The following is a 17,632-nucleotide window of genomic DNA, read 5'->3' on the forward strand; positions in this document are numbered from 1 at the left end:
GCCGTAAACGACGAGGCCATTAAAGTCAGCTAGGGTGAGTCGATGCCAGATCTGAGGCGACCGCTTCAACCGCGGCCCGTTGGCCATCTGCGATCTCGGACACCGGGGGCTTCCTGACACGCCGTCTCCTGCCTCGTTGACGCCACTGTGGACCCGGGGCTGCAACACCCCCAGAGCGGGTCTGCGGGCCATCTTCTTCCTCGGGCGGGTCTATCTCTAGCAGGAGACAGGCTTCCTTCAATGAGCGGGTCTGATTCAGCTTATCCAGTTTGAACACTTTGCGGAATGGGTGGCCCCAGCTGTAAGGGATTCGAAGCTGTTGGAGGTGAGCTGTGACAGGCTTAAAGGATAGTCTCTATTGCAGCGTAAGCGCTGACAGATCTTGAAACAACACCGGCGTTTGGTTCCTGAAGGATATGGGGTGCAACTGTCTAGCTTTCTGTAGAATGTCCTCCTTCGTGCGGTAGTCCTGCACACACACCAGGATATCCTGCGGGGGGGCCGACGCACCTCTCGGGGGTCCCACTCTGTGTACTCGATCCAAACTCAGATCTGTTTCTATTGGACGACCCAATATGTGGTTAAAAAGTTCTCCAGTAAAGTCAAACAGGTCCTTGGTATTGTCTGCCAATGTCGCTCCCCGTATTTGTACGTAGTGGCGACGAGATCGGTTATCCACCTGTTGGTCGTGTAGCCTCAGTATCTCTTGCTGTAAGGCCTCGATGTCCGTGTCATGCCCGTCCGCTTTGGTCTCCAGTGTCATTACACGCTCCCCTATTCCGTCAACATCTCTGCGGATCTCTTTGACCTCTTCCGTAAATTATTTTTTGAGGGTATGGATATCGTACCTCAACGCAGAGAATAGTGATTCTATGAAGGTTTCGTGATGGGTTCTGCGCCTTCCGCAGTGCCCATGGACGGGCGGGAAGCAGTTGCAGTCATGTCCTTAGGTGGTGGGGTCAGCTGATCTTTCGCAAACAAGTCCTTTACCGTTTTGTCCTTACGCACTCACTCCGGACATGATATATAGGGCTCGTGCTGGGGTCCCCCTTCCCGGATCTTATACCCAGGGCTGGATGCAGATACTGACGCTTCCACAGCTATGCGGCGATGTTAGAGTAAGATCTGCGTGTTGTTGGTCGCGCTTTCGGCAATAAAGGATCAGGGCGCCCAATCGTGCCCAGCAATCCAGTCGCCCCTCGCCCTGTACTCAGGCCGGTCTGTCTCACACCTGCCCCGCTCACCAGGCCAACTCGCACCAGTCCACTGGTAGTGAGCACCGACTACCGCTCCTCCCAGTCTACTCTTCGCTCTATTGGCCAAGCATCCCACGTTCAGCAGACCCCGTATCAGCCGAGTCGCCGGCAAGTCTCCGGGGCCAAACACTCCCCTCACTGGTTGTGTCTCTAGGGCCACTCCACCGATCCTGCCCGTCTGAGCTGCGGCCCCTTAGCAAAATGGCAGTGTTGCTGCACTCTCACCGTATCTCCTGCGAGCCTCGCTCTTCTCAGGGCCTCAGGGACTCTGCTATCCTCCTCCACAATCCCAAATGTCGGCCCCAGCACTCTGCGCTGTCGCTCTTGAGGCCTCTAGGCCGCGCCATCAGCCGTCTCCCTCCCTACTTCTGCCAGTCCTTCGTCAAGCACCCACAGTGGGCTCCAGGCCTGGTCTCTCCAGTGGGCTGTGTTAGGTTGAAGACCGCGCCAACCAGACCGGCTACCTGCCAATGACCCCTGTGCGGTAGCATGGGGCTTCTCTTCGCTTCCTCCGTCCTGCGGGTAACGTGGCACTGCTCAGTGGGCGCCAGGCACTCTAGGGAAGCTCGCAAACTGGCCCGACCGCCTCCAGGTCTCCCCCCACCGGTACTTCTCTAAGTGGCTGTCTGACAGTGTCCCTGCAAACCCTTCTAGCGCCTGCTTTATCTCTGCGGTGCCCAGCAGTCGCTCCGAGTCCGCTTGCCATGTGGGCCTCCTGGTGTCTTCCAGACCCCCGAACCGTCCTCCACACCAACCTCGCGGGATCTATGCCGCCTTTCGACTCCTCACCTCGGATGCTGCCGCCTTGGGGACTGCTGGGCTCTCGTCTGTTTCTCCCCGTGGTGTGACTCCACCTCTGCCTGCTTGCTAGGGCGCCCGGGAACAATCTGGGCCGCTGCAAGATGGCGGGGCCGGCAATCTCCTCCGGCGTCGCTGCTCGACCGCTTCACCAGTAGCTCACCGGGAGGTCTTCCCCAGGCTATCTGTGTAGAGTCGTGCTGTTTCGTGGGCTACTCCAGTGACCTTTGTTATTGCTGCTCAATCTCTGCCTCTCACCGGCCACTCTGGGGCATTCCTCTCCGCCTCCGCAAGTACAAGATGGCGGCTCAGCCGCGGTCTACCACGGTCTCTGCCCCTCCGCTACGAGTGACCGTCTCTGCCTTTGGTCGCCGCACTCCAGCCCGGCTGTCACGGCACACGGGGCTACCCCAACAGGGTTCCTGTACTGGCTACACGACTCACTCTGACCGGTCGCGTCCTCCGGTCGCTCATCCTTTGGGCCTCCTGAACTGCCAGCCAGTCAGTCGCCAAACGCCTCCGTATAACCCCTCCGGTTATTATTTCCCACTCCGCTTGAAGCCCGGCTACTTCAGGGACACCAGGCTCGGTCTGTGAATGCCGACCGCCGCTATAACGGCACTAAGGCCGGTGAAGTTGTAGGTCGTCGGCGGGAGCTCAGAGTCGGAACGTCTTCTCACACCACCATCTTGGCCACGCCCCTTAGTTGGGGTTTTAATGGTTTCCCACCCAAACTATCTCTTCCTAGTTCTTCATATGATTTTTCAATAATTCTTGCTAGCTCATATTGTTGGTCTGTTATCGGTTTCTTTTAATTTCTGGTGGATTGCCACGGATGCTGCTTCACCTTTAATGTTTGCTAATAGTATAGCCGAAACCTGTTTGAAATCTTTTAGTAATTTCATACCAAGATTTAAGGCTGGTTCTGGACCATATTCATTTTGAATCTCTCAGAAAGTCTGGTATTACCGCCATGGACGGTACACCATGTGTTTTTGTGTAGATTGAAGCAAAGACTGTGCCCCAAGTGTCACAGTCCTCCACATGTGGTGCTATCCCCATTGGTAAACCGATTGACAGAATCCTGTGTTTCTCATGAGGTGTACTATCCGGGAATACCGCCTCTGAGTGATTTTTTGTGCTAGCCTAAAAGGAATTTGTTCCCTCTTTGCGGGCAGTTTACCAATGACTGATTGATTGTATAGTCTGTGGTGTGATTTTGTTTGTGTTCCCCTGGTGAGGGGTGTGCAGTGGAATCCTCACAGTAGGTTGGACTGTTAAAGTCCGCAAGACATATTGAACCAATTGTCTATGTATTTTAATTAACAGTTTTAGTTGTACTAACAGTTCTTGACCTGTCATTTTTTTCAATGTCAGGATGTGGTGTATAGCTGGCTAGTACCGGCCATGTAGCCTCCTGGTCTACCTAGGGGACTGAGTCTGGTAATGTGATTTTGATGTTGTAGGGCGCCTTTAAACCAGAGCTGATGCTCGTGGTAAGTTAATGGAATTTCAATGTCCTCGTAAGGAACTTATTCCTCTAGGGGTTCCTCTACCTTGTAGTAGTGGAACTCGTTTGTCCCTCCATCTGCTGGAGGAAAGTGAATCCATGAATAGAATACCTCTGTTTGCCGATATTCATGTTCCTCTATAACAAAGATTACTTTACCACCTCTCGATGATACTCCATTATTTATCAGTTTGTAAGTTATAGTTTTTCTTACATTTACCGGGAGGATTATAACCTCCGGGTCATTCTGTAGCAGATTTTTTCTGTCATCGAAAACTGCTTGTGCTGCTGCTGCAGCTTACTCTTTCTCTCTCCTCGTCACTTTCTGACATTTTGTCGGTTGAAAGTTTGCAGAGCATGTTTTCAAGGAAACAAAGATTAGGTGCACAATATTTCTAGCTTTAAATTATCGCCTTACCAAACGGGCGCCATGTAGTGTAGTTCCTATATTCCCAATAGGCTCTGCGCATTGGAATAATATATACGATAGTTTAGACGTAGGACTGAGGTCGACTAGGTCTCTATCGTATATATTAAACTTAATGGTGAGTGCCAGCTAGCTCAGAGGTCACTAGAAACTTTCTCGAATTCACAAGAAGGGATTAGATTTCCGACAACCGCATAAACATGACAACTTTGTTTCCCAAGAATAAGAAATCAATCTCTAGAGTCGCGGAAACAATAGATGGCTATTTTACTCAGTCAATCGTGCATGCTTCGTTTCACCAGAGGTGCTGGGAAAATGGAGAGACTGGCATTTTCAATAAAAGGTATTTATTGAACAGTCTTCTTTCTCAAGCATAAGAATGTACTGCTACAATCGTAATACTGGTTGTAAAGTTCAAGGCATATAATACGACAAGCATTATAAAATAGTACTGTAAGAGCTTGATATGGTTTCTAAGCCATAAATTGCCTAAAACATATAAAATACATACAGTGATAAAATAATGACTAAAAGTACTCAACTGGTGCTTCTAAAATACGCCTACCCCGGTGTACCTAACCTAAGTCTAGAACGAGGGAAGAAGTAAATGAGGTGTAGCTTACGTTTAGTATTCTTTGCCAAGAATCTATTCCAAGAATTCTCTGAAGGGTCTAATGAGCTCCGTACCTTGGTTTTAGAATGAAGGAGGTCTTGTATCTCTCTCTCAGAACTCGATTTCCCAGCAAACCCGCAAGGGTAGCCTGGAAACACTGGAGCTGGATTTCTCGGCAGGAGAAAAGACAGCGTCTCTCCGTGCGTCAGCTGTAGGATCGGCTTCCTTCGGCACTTGATGCTGCAGGGCGTCGGGCAAGTAGTTTGTCGATCTGCTCGAAACCACTGTTGGTCTGTTTATGTTTAACCAATGGACAACCCTGTTCCTCAATGTTGTAGGGGACTCTACCTCATGCTTGCCCAATTCTGGAACCCCTGCTAAGATTAGCACAAATGGACATACTTCCGGGGGTAACTTTATAATATTTTTCTTTTTGGGAGTCTGGGCTAGGGGAACCCCTCCAGACTCGCTGACCTGAGGTGCATTATGCTGGCAAGGTTTACTTGCATTGGCAGCTATTGGATCCTTGCTGGGGGTGCAACTGGAGCCTTATGGGCAACGTTCAATGCTACCGCGTCCATTGGGACAACTGGAGCATTAGTTCCACTGGCTTTAGTTAGTGATTGGGTAGCCATGGGAGTAGCATCCTTTAATAGGGAATTAGCAATTCCCTTAAAGTCACGCTCGATCCTTTTTAGGTGTTGTTCAATCTTACCCAATCTGTCCTCAAGTGGGCGTAGGAGAAGTCAAGTGTGTCATATATAGCAGGTTGTTCGGGGTCCATCACCCCTACCCTGCCGCCTTGACTTAGCATCCCGCTTGCAGTCTGATGCACCATCCTATTTGGTGTTAGATCATCTAGGGGTGGAGCTAGGCTTGCTAAGTCACCCACAGCGGGCTGCTCAATTGTAGCTGGAGTTGCTCTGATATTTTTTGGGGCTCTTTTTCTTCCCCCCAATGTTAGTTGACAGCCCTTGCTTATACTTGGGAATTGCCCCTGAGTTTCTCTCTCGCAATTGTCTAGTATTATGGACCTTAACTACATTGGGCACGGTGGCCAATTTATGGGGAGACAGCAATAATGATTCAGAAATCGTAGACTGTTCTCCAGAGGAAGCATGCGATGTATCGTGGGATGTTAACTGTAAAGTAGGGTGTTCTATAATTGGTGATGCACCAATGCCACTATTTAGGCCTTGATTGACAGGAGTCCAGGCATTAGCAATATTTCCCATTGAAGACCTTCTTGCAATGGCGGGGTCCTGGGATACATGTCGCTCCATAATAGTGATCCCCCTCATCTATAACACAGTTCATCCTTGTTATGAATTGGTCCATAGTTCCTGTGAGGTTAACAAACTACGCTTTCCCCTTGGCCTCCTTAGGGGGCATGAATGCAAACCCGGCAAGTCTATGGCAATAGAAAAAAAACCAATGTACTCAAAAGTCAATGCAACACATCAGCTGAAAGGGGGGTGGCCCGTCCCGTCCTAGACCGGTCTTGAACGGGCTTAAACGGGCCCGCCCTTGGCCCAGGCTTCGCCCGGGCACGACTCGCGGGGCGAGAGGCGTTCCTCCGTTTTCACGCGCCTCGGGGCGCTCTGGTGGCATCACTCGCGCGCCACGGCCGCCGGGGCACCTGGGAGTTGAAGTCCCTGCCCTCGCGGCGGCAATGGTGCTGGCGCTGCAAGCCGTTCCCCTCATGGCGATGGAGGACCTGGTGCAACAGCAAGCCGTTCCCCTCATGGCAAAGGTAAGTTTAACAGGGTCCACCTCCTCTCAACAGGACAAGGCTCTTTTACTGCTAGCCTTGCTTCTCGTAAGCAACGTTTATAAGTACTGAGTGCGTGTTTAGGCACTGCTTGTAGGTTTTAAAAACCTAAATAAAAGGCTCTGTCATTTACAATGACATCAGCTCAAACTCTCACAAATGCGAGACCTATTGCGTGGCTGCGGGAAGATTTTGTAAATTTTTTAAAGTATTCATGTTAACTGCTGCAATTAACATGTATACTTCCAAAAATGCACACAACCTGCCCGCAGCCACGCTCTACTAAGAAAAAGCATGCAGCAAGCCTAGGGCTTTAGGTGGGCTGGGTCCTGCTGATGCTGAGTTTTTAAGCAAGTGCTGAGACCGCTCCCAATCAGGCTCTTCGTTTTTGACCTTACCCTTAGGGTAAACAAAAATCTTGACTGCTGAAAGCCTTTGGTGTAACTTCAGAGGACTTTTTATAGATCATTTCGGAACTGAGGCATTTTCAATATATTCAACAAATCTGTAGTTGTTGCTTATTTCTCCTATGCAACTAACAACCATTGACAAAGTCCTGTGATGTTGTAGGTATAATGTTACTTATTGTATTATGTATATGGATGGAATGACCGAGGCAGCACAATAACGGTTGGGCGGCACACTATGCTAAGCAAATATTTTTAGATTGCGTGTTTTTACAGCACTCCCTTAATTACATTAGGCATGCCCCTTTGAGAGTCCCCCCAGTACTTTCATCCCACTTAAAGACCTGAGCAAGCCTAAAAGCACCACGCATCCTTTCAGAATCACTTACCTATATTAGTGACTCTGAATGCGCACATGGTGGACTTCTGTGTACATCCCCCTCCTGCGTATCCAAGAAACCATCTTCAGAGTGGATAAGTGAACTCATGATTATCAGTTTTAAAGAGTGGAGTAACCCCCGCCTTGGTAGAGCCATCTCTGTTCTGCAGAGTTTTGCCCTGATGACCTTGAATAATTCTTAAACAGATTATTGCAAATAGCACTCCCCTTTCATTTATTCATTGTATTATAGATTTTTTTGACAAATATGGTTTTGTTTCATGCAGCATCTATTTTAGATTTAAACAGGATCTAGGATATGAGAAATGGGAGGATGTTGCAGTGATTATTTGCAGTAGTATTAGTGGGTTTCTACTGTTACGATATTGGAAAATGCATCACTATCCCTGATAATTAACTATAAACACATTTGGAATTTGAACCAGTGTGTCTGTGCACTGTTTGTGATCTAGCCAAAAGGACACGAAAAAACTGAAACTGGATCATAAATTCAAAGCTGATCCACACAGAGGCCCCCAAAATACTTTTGGCCGATGGCGCTCAGTCCTTAAGATGTCCGTGAGCCGCCGCTGTGTAGTTAGTAAAGTAGAGGTTCACTGGCACTATGGAATGAGGCTTGTTGCCTCGTTTTCCTAATATATGTTAGTGTAGCTTTGTCGTCTTTGCAGATGCTCTGCACTGCCTCCATTTCGACCATGACACAACCATTGTACACCTGTCACCAATACGAAGGCAAACCCCCCTGGTTGCACTGTCCTTAGCAGGCATCAGGCGTTTGCCTGGAAGGCTGGGGGTCAGTTTTGGAGCAGTGGGGGCCAGTTGTGTTACTGGGGGCAGTTTTGCAGCAATGCTGCAATATGGGCCTGTAGTAACCAAAGCACCAGTGCTGGGGACCGGGTGTAAGCAGTAGTGCTTGACACAAAAGATCACCGCTAAAGAGCCCTCTTGCAGGACCCATGGGCAACTGCAGAGCTACCCCCACGAGGAGCAAAACGCCAAGTGATGAAGCATGACCCCTCAACAGGTGTGTAAGGGTAACTCTTCAAATTTGAGGAATTCCTTTGCATCCCACCTTCTATTAATTTATTAAGACGGGTTCCTATCAACTTCCTTCCTTTTTTCACAACTCTCTTCGCTGCAGAATAGGCTACCCACATCTCAAGTCAAAACTCCAAGGACTACTTAGAATATCACCAAGTTGGGGAGTGTTTGATTTGGATGTGCTGTTGAAGGGCTATGCTTAGCCTGTTGTGTTGTTTGGAGCGCTGTTGCACACATAATTGTGTCAAGTGTTAAGTGTAATATGTAATTTTAAGTAGCATGAAACATGAATGGATGTCTTGATGGCTGCGATGTTGAGCTGGCAATACATAGCCAACTGGATCTGGGCAATTTTCACCTCTGCATAAGAAACACATCTGTGTGGAAGCCATTCACCTTGCATTGAAAAGCTTTCTTATCTAGTATTGGATCTTTCATAAGTATAGATGCTTGAATTCTCCCCGCCGTCGAGGTGGGAATCTCACGGTAAATAATAATAATATATATATATAAATATAAAACAAAAGTTCAATAGAGATAAAACCAGCCAACAAAGGAGGGAACATAGTTATTATGGATAAAGAAGATGATGTCATGGAAGCGTTGCGTCAACTGAATGACAATAACTATGAAAAGCTCAAGAAAAATCCCATCAATGACTTGATCATGGATCTAAATATGAAACAAAAAAACTGGCAGCATAAGGCCAGGAAGTGCAATTTTTGAGTAGTAGTAGAAAGCTTTATTCGATTTTACACAAGTTTATAAAATCATAAAAGCAACAGTTCATCATCAGTTAATACAATCAGGAAAGTTGCAAATCATTTCAGTTATATGGCCATAGAGCATTTTAAGAACAGATTAATCTTTTCCTTTTTCTCAAGATACTTTTTAAAAAAACCTATCATTATACCAACACAATACATATCATTTAATAATTTTAAAAATACTAGAGACGGTCGACATAGACCCTGTTTTAAAAAAAGGTTTAATCCATTTTGTCCTTTTTAAGGAATAAAACTTACAAAAAAAGATCATGTGGAGAGTAGATTGTTCCGAATGGTTATCACACGGACAATTTTTGAGTAACAACGATCCAATCATACCGACCATCTACTTCCTTCCGAAGGTGCACAAAATGCTAATAAAACCTCCAAGGAGACCCATTATCACCAGCTGTGGGTCACTCTATGAAAACATCTCCACTTACGTGGATTACTTTTTACCTCATTAGTACCTACACGAACATCATACATAAAGGACAATGGGGATTTCCTAAGAATACTTATGAACACAGGATGGAGTAAGGACTATCTGCTGGTAACCATCGACGCAGTGTCTCTTTATACGTCCATCAACCATGACATAGGATTAAAAGCGATTAAATATTTTCTAAAACAAAAGCCCATAGAACGACTCCAACTTTGTCAGATGGTCATAGAAATGATAGAACTATGCTTAAACAACAATATATTCCTATTTAACAAGAACTTTTACTCCCAATGCTGTGATACTGCCTTGGGCGTTTCTTTCTCTCCAAACTACGCCAACCTAGTTATGGGTTGGTGGGAAAAGACCATAGCTTGGAGAGGGGAAAATGACCATCACGTAGCCAAGGTGGTACTTTGGCTTAGTTTTATAGATGACCTCTTTCTACTCTGGAATGGGACGGACAAGGAGTTCCAAGAGTTCTTCAATGTTCTGAATAACAATGATGTTGGACTGAAATTCACTTATACCATCAGTGCGGGTTAAATTGTATTTCTGGATACAAAAGTATATGTAAAAGAAGATCAAATAGAAACAACTGTGCCTAGGAAGAGCACTGCAATGAATAGCCTGTTACATGGAAAAATTTTCCATCCAGAAACACTCAAGAGAAATATACCTTACGGTGAATTCATCCGAATGAAAAGAAATTGTTCAAATACCAAAGTATGAATCAGAAATTCAAACCGACCAAAAATCTGTTCCTGCAAAGAGGTTATTAATGCAATGATGTGAAACGCGGATAGTTGAAAGCAAGATGCTTGATTAGCTCCAAAGCGTTAATAAACAAAAAAGACGCAAACAGGGAGAGACAAACAAAAGAATCAATAAGAATGGTGTAAACGTACAGCAAAGAGAGTGTTAAAATCTGTAAAACCCCCCCCCAAAAATTGGAACATCTTAATTAAAGATCCAGCCATTGGAAATTAACTTTGCAATCATCCACAAATAACCTATAGAAAGGCGCCATTGTTATATGACAAATTAGTCAAATGCTACTTTGAAACCAAACAACCGAGCACATGTGGCTACAGGGCATGCAAAAAGGATTCAAGAAATGCAGTCAATGCAAAGCCTTCAAAATTGGGAAAACTATGAAGACAATCAAGAACGCACAAGGCAAAATATTTAACATCAGATACTATAACATGCAAAACTGCTCATGTGGTATATTTGCTGGAATAACATGGATAGCACTGGCGCAACACGTGCGAGAGTGGCTCCTAGGGCACTGGTTGTGGGCTGAAATGTTCAGCAAAGTTTGTCAATAAAGTTTTTCAAATACAAGGATAGTAAAACACTTTGTGTGTTGTTCCTTTTCAAATGTTTTTATTCATGCTTTCAAATTTCTTCTTCGTTTTTATGAAACGTTCCCTTCATTATTCAATCATGAAGTACAATCCATAACATTCCCATTCTTGACATTTCCAATGCATTTCGCCCGTTTGGGCTTCATCAGGGAAATCTATCAAATGAAAAATATCTATCACTGATCCAAACTTGATGATAAATGTTATAACATTATTCTTAAATCTCAACAATCTATTAAATCATAAATAAATTGGGGCTCAAGGGGATTAAACTGCCCAGTTTGATGTCAACTATACATATTCTACATAAGCATTAACATAGTAGCTCACGAGGTTGAATTATCACTGTGTGTTTGTTATCAAATAAACCGAACCCTTCATTACAAAGATCCCTCCCCTGTCTTTAAACTTAATAGCAGCGGCAGTTTGTTCTGTGTATAGCGCGTTAAAACTGCTTTCAGTAACGTTTAAAGTGTTTAAAGCGTTCAATGCCCCAGGCGGGTTTACAAACCAATTTTGTATTTGCTGGAATGCCATTGTGGCAAACGCTACATTGGAAGTACGATCTGTCCATTGAACAAACGTATCCTTGAACACATACAGGCTATCCAAAACAAGGATTTGACATATGCCCTAGCCAAACATATGATAACACATGAGAACAAGACACGGCAGGACATGACCTACAGTGGCTTAGCAACTATACCTACCAATGAAAGAGGAGGAAATAGAATCTTAAAGCTCAGACGTCTGGAATGAAGGTTGATTATCAGATTTAAGACCAAAATCCCGATGGGGTTGAATGGGGATGAAGAACTGTACATACACCTGTAAATACACATTCTGTTAATCAAAAATCAAGAATAAGGATGAAATTAACATAAATATATCAATGGAAAGAGCAAAGAGAAGTAATTGAGATAAAAGAACAGGAGAAACCAGATGATATAAAACTGCAAACAAGCATAATGACATTTGACCATCAAAACGTATGTGGGTATACTAGCTCATAAGGGCACTGAGCCTCAGGATGAGGAGACTGGAAGGGTTGCAAGCACAAGGCAAATCGTACCAGAGGCAAATTCATGTTCAAACAGTGGACACTGAGCCAAGAATTGAACAGCTTGCTCACTGACGCTTATCAGTCACTAAGACTTAATGGCCTAAATACAGGATAGTACTGTATGCGCACAAACCCCTGGTGATGTATTAGACATTATGTAATATGTAACATGTGGAACGGATGGTGCAATTGTTATAATGAAACATATCAATTGTTTGTCAAATATAACACACAATGAAATTTTGTTGCATGTATATGTATGCAAATTGTGAATGAAACTACCTCTCCCAAGATGCATCATAATTTGCTGACTGGGTTTGTGGTACAAATAGGTGAAAGGGTAAAGGGACTACACTAAACACTGTGATCCAGAACTGCTGGTCGAAACTCGTAGGTGATGAAGGAGCAGGCAATGGCCTGAATAAATCTATATTGATCTCTAACAATCTGAGAGAGTGTGGCGTATATTTTCTCGGTGGAGGATGGATATATATATATATATATATATATATATATATATATATATATATATATATATATATATATATACTCAGTAGTAATACATATAGTATGCCATAATGGACTGCACAGTCACTGTAGTAGCTCATCCCTTGTCCTTTTGTAAAAAGGAACCAAAGTTGAAACACAGCCAATCAGGCTCTAGCACCCTCTAGAACACTCCACAGAGAGGCAAGTCCCTCAGATTTTTTTACCGCACGTCATGTGACAGGGAGTCTTTACGAGCTCTGCTCAGTTTTCTTTCATCGGTTTGATTTTGTGAGTACAGAATGTCTGATACTTATAAAAAAGAATTATTCAAGTCTTGTGGGTCATGTGGGAAGAAGAGGCTGCATTTTGAAGATCCTCACAAGTATTGTATTTATTGTCTTTACCCTCATCAAGTAAAGGGGGCTGTAGGATCTGCAGGACTATTTCTTCTAAGACCTTAAAAGACAGGAAAGGCAGATTACTTATTTAGCTAGAAAGGCTGAAATCTAAAACCTCTGTGGTGTCTGATGAAGGCAGTGGTAATTCCCAGGCATCAGTTCATCTTCAAAAAAAAGGGACCGGTCTGAGGAATCCCCTGAGGAACTAAAGAAATCTACAAAAAAAATCGCATCATGAAGCGCTACATATTACCTCAAAAAAAGGCCATTCCCTTCTGGAAAACAAATCGGTGGAGAAAACTGCCTCAAAACACTGCTCCAAAGACTGCCTTCAAACAACCTAAGACTGAGTCTTTCAAGACTTCCTCGTCGTCAAAAAAGGCTCAGTCGATGACAAAAACCACCTCCTGAGTTCACACTTGAGCATTCCTTGTCGGCGTTTGCTTTGTCGACGGATTCATCGGCGAAAACTGCACCATCATCGCTGATAGTCTCTTCGCCGTCGGCTACTGCAATCAAAAACGTTTGTGCTCGAAAGTTTTTTTACAACTTTCGAACACAGACGTTTTTGATTGCTGCTGGCCACCCTGCCTATTCTTATCTTCTCTACGTGCATCATATTCAGATGACTATTGAGGCACCATATTTATTTGTGTCCCTGAACTCCTTTTTTTGCTATTGGACTACAGTCAAACCATATATATAGAATTCTCTGCCCAGAAGATGTCTCGACAGACGAAACACGTTGGCTAAAAGAATTATGGGCTAAAAGAATCACTTGTGATCATTCGATTTTAAACGTCTGAATACATTACATTTATAAAGAACAATTATTTCGACTACAAGAGAACTTTTGGACCAGTTTCTTCTACTATCCATCATGGATGTTTTATGTTTCAATTAATTGTAATGAGATTTCTCAATTGATGGGTGCTGATTCCAATTGTTGTTTCTCTCTCTCTCTCTCTCTCTCTCTCTCTCTCTCTCTCTCTCTCTCTCTCTCTCTCTCTCTCTCTCTCTCTCTCTCTCTCTCTCTCTCTCTCTCTCTCTATATATATATATATATATATATATATATATATATATATATATATATATATAGAGATAGAGATAGAGATAGAGATAGAGATAGAGATATATATATATAGATATATATATATATATATATATACCTATTTGCCATTCATATGAAACCCACCATCCCCAAAATCAAATGGTTTAACTGCTATCTATTCTGATTCAAGCATGTGATTCTATGAAAGATCAAATACTGGATAAGAATAAGAGTTATTTACCTGCAACTCCAGTTATCCAGTATTAGCATCTTTCATAGATTGACATGCGACCCACCCTCCTCCCTGGAGAGGCTTTCCTTATTGCTGTTGTATTACTCTTGTCACTTGCCCTGGAAAATCTGAGGCTGCTAAAGCCTGATTGGCTGTGTTTCAACTTTGGTTCCTTTTACAAAAGGACAGGGGTGGGCTACCACAGTGCCTGTGCAGTCCATTATGGCATATTATTATATAGTTTGCTTCAGTCATATATATATATATATATATATATATAAATCCAAAGATTACCTCTATGGGGCATCCATCGTCTCGTGGGGGTGGCGCGCTGCCGGTGAGGTATCCGGTAGTTAATATGTAAAGCAAAACGGCGTCCCAAGCGCGCACTCAGGCACAGCAATAACCACACCAACAAATCGGGTCTGCCAACAAGTAGGGTTTATTCACGCCATAAGCCCTACGTGACGCGTTTCGCACTCCGTGAGTGCTTGTTCACACAATAGTCCTCAAAACAATTGCTGTATTTACCGTGTGTGCATGCTAAACATCAAAGATGGACTCACACGCCTAACCTTAGTGTTGGAGGCGCCATCTTTCAGTGGGTTTACCTGAATGGTAAATACGACATATATACAAATTCTCACTTGTATTTATAACATACAGTAATTACCTGTTATATACAACTCAATTAATGTACATGTGCAAAGATTCACTTTTTAAAGTCGTTATCCCACTGCGACATTATTTACAATAAATATACATTGGCCTGGACTTATATTATAATTCATGCATATAGTCCATATTGCGAGGTGTATTTTGCAAATAGTTCTGAAACAAACCCACTCGAACTGGCTTAGAAAGTGGACCTGGTGATTGGGTTATCCAGTCACGTGCTTGTTATGTTAGCGCGTGATTGGCCAATGAAACCCCCTCGATCCCACTCGAACTGTCACAGAATGGAGACCTTGTGATTCGGTTGTCCAGTCACGTGCTTGTTATGTTAGCGCGTGATTGGCCAATGGAACCCCCTATGGTTCCCTTGGTAACTGACTTGCTTGGCAGTAAACAATACTGTTGTATTGTGACCCCGTAACTACGCTGGGCTGCCTGGAGGAAAGCACATGAGTATCTAAGTATCCCTTGGATAGTGGGTATGCGAGAGCAATTGTATATATCTAATTGAGGTCCATACTACCAGTTCCCTTGTTAGTGGGGAAGCCACCGGACACCAGCTATCAAGACTGTCCCGGTCAAAAAGTACTGGCACAATGTATAAATGTTCACACAGAGACAGCAGGATTGAGAACTATGTTGAGGATCTGCATTGAAAAAACCCAGTTCCAACCACCAAAAAATAATAAAGTGCACTGTGATTCAACAAAAGAGATATAAAAACCATACTTGAGCTGAAGAATGGAGAAGGCCAGTGTTGAAAGGACTGGGTTGCTGAATTCGTGGACCTGAGACGTAGTCCCACCCTTTCAACCTGTGGATGGAAGCATACGAGGACTAATGTACTGTTGAAATTAAGTTATCACATTAACATTAACAAAATATCATTCATGATGTAAATGTACATTGTATTCCTCATCGAGGTTATGTCCTTTCGGAAAACGGGTGCAGAGACCAATGATATATTTCGACTCTCTTTGTCTTAGTCTCAATGCACGGTTGCCACCTCTAGTGGATAAGATAACTTGTTCAACAATATAGTACCTCAGAAATTTGGCATTGGAAAAATGATGACTTTCGAAATGTCTGGCAATGGGATATTGCTTGTCTTTATTCGTTATTGCCCTGGTATGTTCCAATATCCGTTGTTTGGCCATTTTTGTGGTGCTGCCCACGTACTTGAGTTCACATGGGCATACGAGGACATATACCACAAATGTGGTAGTGCAGGTCAAAAATTGTTTAATGGTTTCCATCTTGTTGGTACTAGGATTCCAGTATTCTTTAACCATCTGACTGTTCGCACAGGCTTTGCAATGCCCACAAGGAAAAAATCCAGGAAGATCTATTCCCCGGGGTATGATGTCACTGATTAAATTGTGTACTAGTAGATCACTGAAATTGCGGCCCCTGCGGTAGGTGATACTCGGTCTGGATGGTATGGTATTGCCTATTATGGGATATATATATATATTTAGTTTTACTGTGAGACTCCCACCTCGAAAGTGTTGATGATTCAAACATGGGAATCTATGAAAGATACTAATACTGGATAATTGAAATTACAGGTAACTAGTTTTCTTATTGGACTGAGGCGTTCTGTTGCATTGCACTGCTGGTTTCAACTCACTTTGTGTTTTGTTTGATGTGATATCTTGCGCTGATCAGAATGAGGTGTAATTCACAAAAAAGGTCTGTATAGTTTCATTATATTGTCTGTATTTTGATTTTATTATACAATTGATTGTTAATATTGAGTGGTAGTTTTGGGGTGTTCCTTCTGGGATAAAAACAAAAAAATAGACAGTGTGTGCACATCTGTATTATCTGTTAATGTCCTATCCAATTCCTTTATGTTCTTCCTTGCCGGATTACTGGATGGAAATAAATATTGTTTCTGTTTATTTTCTCAAAGGTTGCCGTGAAAATTATCGACAAAACCCAACTTAACTCCTCCAGTCTTCAAAAGGTAAGCTCTAGTTTTAACCTGTATTTAATGGTTTATGTATTACTTTAAAGTGGCCTTTCCACACGAAATTCGACATTTATGAACATGAAAATATAGTTTTTGGGAAAGTGTGGCGAATGAGTAAACTGATGAATAGTCAACTTTTCATTGAGAAACTGCCATCTGAACTTTCACAGACCCGGTATCCAGTCCTGCTTACAGTTTCAGTTTGTAAAGTTCATCTCATTATAATCTCTTACGCAGCATGCATTGTATTTATTTACTCCCAGATTTCTTTCACAAAATTATTTTACCCAGCATTTCCTATCATTTACTCCTGCTTTCCCCTTTGTATCTCTAGCTTTTTTCTTGCTACCTCTTCTCTCTCCCTCCATCGTTTTCTTTCTAGTAAGGCTAGGGTGTGGAATGGTCACCTACGAAGTCCATTTTGACACATCACCTTCATTTTGTTTTCCAACTTATTTTGCTACAATCCCACTTGTTTGAAATGTGAGTTTTTCTGTTTCCACTAAAAAATAAAACAACCCAAAAACACAGTGATCTATATAATCCGGATTGGCTACTGGGGTGGGGGAAGGGGCTATCTTAAATATGTTTGCATAGGGGAGGAGCGCACGAGGAGGGAGTGGTGCAGCGTCCACATGGGAATTATGATTAGGAGTACCACCCTGTATTCTCAATCTAATTGTGTAGTATTTAAAATTAGTTCATTTTTTAAAAGGGCAGGCACTCAGCTCAATATAAAGTTATTTTATGTTTGGTTTGTTGAGTTCAGAGGTCGTGCCCTCCATTTGCGCGTTCTCTTCGGTGTTTTAAAGTTCTTTGCTTCTCAAATTTGTTTTCTCCTATAATTTGTATTTGGTTGGTTCAGTCTTAGTGCAGGAGACAAAGAAGCAATTTGTTACAAACCTAGACCTTTGCTTATATTTGGTGTTGAATTCCGATGGAAA

The 17,632-nt window shown here is 43.4% G+C and overlaps 1 protein-coding gene across 8 annotated transcripts in view; it reads left to right on the top strand.

Annotated features, from left to right (window-relative positions):
• The window catches only part of MARK2 (microtubule affinity regulating kinase 2), a 632,043-nt gene that overhangs the window by 55,391 nt on the left and 559,020 nt on the right, over positions 1 to 17,632 (top strand). For all 8 annotated transcript variants that reach the window (XM_086950522.1, XM_086950521.1, XM_086950529.1 and 5 more), the window contains exon 2: positions 16,629 to 16,682. In XM_086950522.1, the coding sequence (XP_086806648.1) occupies positions 16,629 to 16,682 (54 nt within the window). The remainder of the gene's footprint in view (positions 1 to 16,628; positions 16,683 to 17,632) is intronic.

Source organism: Lissotriton vulgaris, unplaced genomic scaffold, assembly GCF_964263255.1.
Source record: "Lissotriton vulgaris unplaced genomic scaffold, aLisVul1.2 SCAFFOLD_667, whole genome shotgun sequence".
Classification (NCBI taxonomy): Eukaryota; Metazoa; Chordata; class Amphibia; order Caudata; family Salamandridae; genus Lissotriton; species Lissotriton vulgaris.